The sequence below is a fragment of the Bactrocera dorsalis genome, chromosome 1 (assembly GCF_023373825.1).
Source record: "Bactrocera dorsalis isolate Fly_Bdor chromosome 1, ASM2337382v1, whole genome shotgun sequence".
In the NCBI taxonomy this organism is placed as follows: Eukaryota; Metazoa; Arthropoda; class Insecta; order Diptera; family Tephritidae; genus Bactrocera; species Bactrocera dorsalis.
In genome coordinates, this window is record NC_064303.1 from 88364332 (window position 1) to 88370331 (window position 6000).

General features: G+C 31.5%; 1 protein-coding gene across 13 annotated transcripts in view; it reads right to left on the reverse strand.

The window, feature by feature from the left end:
• LOC105224192 (serine-rich adhesin for platelets) overlaps positions 1–6000 on the reverse strand; it is a 77194-nt gene that overhangs the window by 55477 nt on the left and 15717 nt on the right. For all 13 annotated transcript variants that reach the window (XM_049458818.1, XM_049458807.1, XM_049458789.1 and 10 more), the window contains exon 2: positions 44–777. In XM_049458818.1, coding sequence (XP_049314775.1) covers positions 44–87 — 44 coding nt within the window. In that variant the 5' untranslated portion in view covers positions 88–777. The remainder of the gene's footprint in view (positions 1–43; positions 778–6000) is intronic.

Below are 6000 nucleotides of genomic sequence, written 5' to 3' on the forward strand. Positions count from 1 at the left end.
CTAAAAGCATATGAATCGCTATGTAGGTTTTTGGTAAACTCACCCTTGATGATTTCCGTGAAACATGTTTTGTGCATTTCCATCCATCTGATTTTTCGAACGTGAAAAATCAAAACCCTTTTCGCTCCACGTTCTTTGCACTTAAATTATTAAATGCAATTCACGTGGTACACTAGTTCGGAGCCTGTTGATCGATTCTTGTTGCAATAATGCAAACCTCTCAACACACACGCTCCTTCTATTAGATATACGCTCATCCGTTTAAAGGTAGCATCAAAATGTTTTCCTATCCGTCCCGCCAATATAGGAGGGAGGAAATGATGTGTATATATAAATATCTGTGTGTGTGTGTGTGTGTGTATTTTCACTCGATACACTTTGATATCCTTCTATTTGCGTAGTTGTCTGCTGTATGCGGAAAATGGGAGTCTTTCCCTTTCCAATATTTCAATTGAAGATTGGTTTATGTCAGTGCATTCACGTTACGCGTTGCCTTTATAAAATTAAGTATCAACATATATTATGTACTCGTCTTCCTTTCTCTCTATCTCTCTTTTGCTCTATCTAACACAATTTCTCTTTATGTATGTATGTGTTGTTATTCACGTGTTTTAGCCATACAAATTGTCTACAAATGTGTCTTTCGAAATTTGTTAAAATATCTATTGGTTTAATATTTTCATAAATTATTCAGAACTATTTGCTTGAGATTATTTTCCAATGTAAACAAAGTTGTTGGGACCTTTGACATTTTTTGCCGTGACATATCATTCAAAGCTGCAAGCAAAAAAAAATCAAATTAATCCACACATTAGCCTAAAATAATCGATCAAAATCAGCGGACACAAATATGTGTTTTTTGTTTTTGTTGCAAAAAATATTTAATATATGTAGACGATAGCGCGTTGTTCAAGTTATATGGCATATGTTGAAATGTGTGTATGTGTGCGTTTAGGAGCAGAATCTGAAAGTAAAAAAAAGAGAAAAAATTAAAATTAGTTTTCCAATATTATTATATATATGTACATTCAGATGTACATAAGTATAATTGTAGTACATTAGCATGTACACATCACATGCACATTAAATAGAACTAACTTACTGAAATTAAATGTTATATGTGTGCATTTGTTTAAATAGCAAGAATTACTTATACATATTTATAACAATGTTTGCTCATGCAGTCCGCTTTGAATATAGTGAACTAAATATTTAAAAAACTCTATTTTTTATTCCATCTAAAAGATTGAGCTTAAAAAAGTAATACTTAATAAATTTCTATCTTTTTTAAACCAGAAAAAAAAAACGAAATCAAAAAATTAAGGGAAAATAAACAGGAAAAACGTGATCTTCTGCTTCATCCTTCACAAATAAAAAGTATCGTACAGTTTGTATGGGAGCTATATGCTACAGTGATTCCTTGCCTCAGGCAGGGGCGGTTCCAGATTAGAATTTTGGGAGGAGGGGGAACTACATAATTTTGTACTTGCAACTCCCAGTCTTTTTCTACGTGCAGTGTCACTTATGATGGAAATAACGTATAACTTTTAACTTTAGTAGGGGGAACTGCGGAGGTTCACAATATCCAGTCATTACTGTATGTATCATATTCATAATTTTCACCTGTGAGCACGAATTAAATTGTGGAATCCTAATAAAATTGCCATTATAGCGATCTAAGCACTAATGGAAAATATTTCGAAGTGGAACGAAAGCATATTGGCTACAGAAAATGTATAAAGAACTTGTACACTAACCAATAGTGAAATTACAAATAATGAAACCAATAAATTGTGTACGCCAATAATATTGATATCATTGGCCTCAACAACCGCGCTGTTAATTCTGCTTTTACCAGACTGGATAAGGAAGCGAAGCCTTTGGTAGCGAACGAGGGCTGTGAAGCTGTTGAAAATCTGAAAGCCACGCCAGAAGCACTGACTCTAATTATGCTTTTCTAAGGCCTTTAAAGTAAAAAAAAAATCACCAAAGGGAGCTCAAACAATACAATACAAAATATATTGCGAAGAAAATTGTATATTTGAATCTTGCGAAACGCCCTGTATATTCCTTGGAGTTTCTATTGACAGATGTCATTATAAATAGGAGCTAAGTTCATTATAAATCAACGTATTATTAAAGAAATATATTTTAATTGGCAGTGGTATAAAAATATATAGAACAATAGATACTATTAAAATAGTGTTTCTAATATTAATTATGTTATACATAATCATAAAAATGTGTATTGATTGTAGTTAGCGCAATAACATTTAAGGGGAAAAGCTATACGCTTATGAATATTTTAATTAACATAAACGCACAGCATTGCCCCCTAAAGATAATGCAATTTTCACACTTCCCAAAGATATGTATGGGTATATGTACATATGTATATATTATAATAAACGTATGCATGTATGCATTTTGTATGCGATATAAATATTTTTTTCAGGTTATAATCTTCACATGGTACAGTCATGGCAGTTCAAAGCAATAAAAAATAATTAAATAAAAGCACAACAAATTTTTACTTATATGTATGCGTGTATGTATGTACGAGTATATGTATGATTAAATATATAAAATAAGTATTTAGCAGCACTAATGTACACAAAGCATTTAGCCGAACTTTTTCGGTGTCATGCATAATGACAAACATAGTACATACATACATATTTCAGGTATTGCTAAGCATAACGTTCAACAACTAATTTTAATTATTTGTGCTTTATTTAGAAAAATAAAATAAAAAATTGTTGAATGTGCTTGATTTAATCGAAAAATTTAATCACTTAAATTATTAAATAAATATAATTCTCAATATCAAATGAAGGCCGCATAATTAAGTATGGGAGACTCTGGAGATTGTTGTAATCGAGAAATAATTTATCACACACATATGGCATTTTTGTATGTGAGTGTGTATATGTTTGTATATAATAATGTAAATCAAAAATTGAAGTATTGAAAAAAAGTTTAGGATCTGTATCTATCAAGATAAGATATTAACACTAAAAAATAAAGGAAATAAGTGTATCTCACTGATGAATTTGCTTAATATAACTTTGTTGTAATGACAGAGTCTAAATATAGATCAAGTACAAATTGTATGTCTGCTTGAGACAAATTGGCCATTTCTAATTACATATGTACATACATACATTGTGACAAAAATGTACCCGTAAATTGTAATGCGCCAAATATTTAATTATCCATCAATATTCAATTCTAATAATTAATATAAATAATTCCCATCAGATGAAATACACTTATACCAACGATGTTTCCAGTTCTCGAAACAATAAGCACTTTTTGGGATGGCTTTCAGCTCCTTCAGTGAATTTTGTTTTATCTCTCCGATTGACTGAAAGCGGGTTTCAAGGAGTGGTAATTTCAGTTTGGGGAAAAAAGAAAAAATAACACGGAGCAAAATCTGGTGAATACGGTGGTTGATCGATGGAATTCATTGCGTTTTTGGCTTTAAAGTCGGTCACAATCGTACTCTTTTTGAAAAAAAATTCAACTTTTTCGGGACGAGTCGAGCAAGATCAAGATCGAACGAACTCGCGAGATATGTCGAGCTCTTTTATCAACTCACTAAAACTTGTCTGATGATTTTCAAGCACCACATCCTTCATTTTTTTTTGTTAATTTCATCAGATGAAGTGCAGCTTCTTGGAGAACAAAGAACATGTGCAAACTTTAAGAACGATATCTAAAAACTCTAAGGACTTGTTCGCGTATGTATAGCTTTGCTTTTGGCTGTCACAATTTGACGAACTTAATATACTCTATTCAGGATATACAAGTACGAAAATAAATGAACCTGCTTGAATTCTTTGTATGTCGTTCCTAATATAACAAACTTTAAGATCTAGTAAAAGGTTTCAAAAGACGTAATATTATGTTGAACAATTGTTATTTGAGCAGATGGTTTCAGTTTCTCTATACATATAATCCCATAAGACGCACCTATTCGTACCAACACTGTGAGAACTGAGAGATCCTTAATACCAAGCTTATGTTAAAGGTCAACATGAGTGGATATAATCGGTCTGCTGAAACTAGAAGCGAGTTTGTAGAGAATACCTCCCTTTCCTTTCAGGTATTTGAAGTATAAAACAAGTTGGCACTTCACGCCCAGTTAGGGGCAGAAGATATAACACATAGTCCTTAGATATGAAAATGCCATAATTAAATAATAATATACATAAATTCAATACATATGTACATATGTACTGCGATATATACCACAATATATACTAAATATGTATGTTGTACATAAAATGTGTTTGCAAATTCAATCCATTTTGCTCACCAAACACTACCCTGCTGTATGATTACAACCGCACGTATTTATGTACATACATACAAAAGTGCATATGTGCCGTGGTGTATAATTTGCAAATACACTTATACATAGGTGTATGTATGTACATATGTATTTTCATACCACTAATTTGCAATTGTTGTTGCTAAACATCACAACTTGCCAGCTCTCTCATTCGTTTGGGGGCCTTTTTTTCTACTTTTCGTAATACTGTTTTATTGTAATTATTATTGTTGGTATGTATGGGCTTGACATGTTCAATTATACATTTTTGAAAAATCCACTGAAATTGGAATTGTGCACACTGACTTCGGCGGTAGCGATGGTGATTGACTGTACTTTTAATATGGTTACGCTCGAAAAGAAAATACATGTGTAGTAAAATTATATTGATTGAGCTGCATAAGAAACAACAAAAAAACTAAAACAAAATATCTAAACATACATATGTATGTACATATGTAAGTAAGTACAGATGTAAATTGTGACATAAGTGTTACTAAATTTATGATAAAAAATATAAAAATAAAAATAAAATAAATAAAAAAAATAAAATAAAATAAAAAAAAATAAAAACAAAAACAAAATAAAAAAAGGAAAAAGCAAACAAGTATTATTTAAAAAAAAATAATAACTAAAAATAATATAAAAAATGTAATTAAGGAACATGTCACATGCTGATAAAATGTTCTCTGAGATTCATTAAGGTACCACACATACCATACTCATATGGAGTAAGGTCACCCGGACATTATACATACATACATTGGTTATATGGGGGAATGATCCACATCAAATTTGTCTGATATCGGTCGGGCGAGTCTCGAGATATGTGGTTTTTAGCCCTTAAAAATTCAGCCACCGCTGCCCTTTCTCTTCCCGACCTCAAATTCCACGCAAATAACTTTTGTTATTTTATATTTCTTTCCCAATGTGTTTGATGCTACTACTGTGTATTTTTTTTTTTGTTTTCTATAATTATCTACCCTGGTCTTTAGAACTCGAAGTAGCAGTTTCGCTTTTGAACAGCAATAATTAAAGTAAGCAAAAGCCTTAATAATAATATTTGTAGCTTTATCGCACGAAATTCTCAACTAGACACATTCCACATTGAAGTATGTACATACAAACATACAATTATACAAACAGTCAAGCATATGCATGTTTAAAGACATATTGTTGGCAAACACCTTTAAATACTATTATATATTATAAAATTATAAATATCTGCAATACCTGAATGACAGAACTAGCTGAGAACCAGTATGTACAATACATGTACTTATGTATATTCATGTACATAGTATGTAGATATGCATACAGGTATAAAGAAAGCAATGGGAACGACACGAATGTGTAATCGTAACGGTTAACAAAAACAAGAAAAATTGCCATGAAGTATTTGTTGAGCACAGTTACTTTTAATAATAATAAAAAAGTCGAGAATACGAAATGCAAAACGAAAGAAAATCAAATGAAATCATAAGCCAGTCAACGGCGTTCAAAGCAACAGCAACATGAACAAGTGAGTATTGGATAGTTGTAGCAACAACAAAAAGCATTTTAGCAACTAATACAAAAGTAAGTAACTACAAATAGTGTTCTACAGGCTATACAAATAGACCAGGTAAAGCAGGCCGGCAGGCAGAGGGAGGGCAGCTAACTGT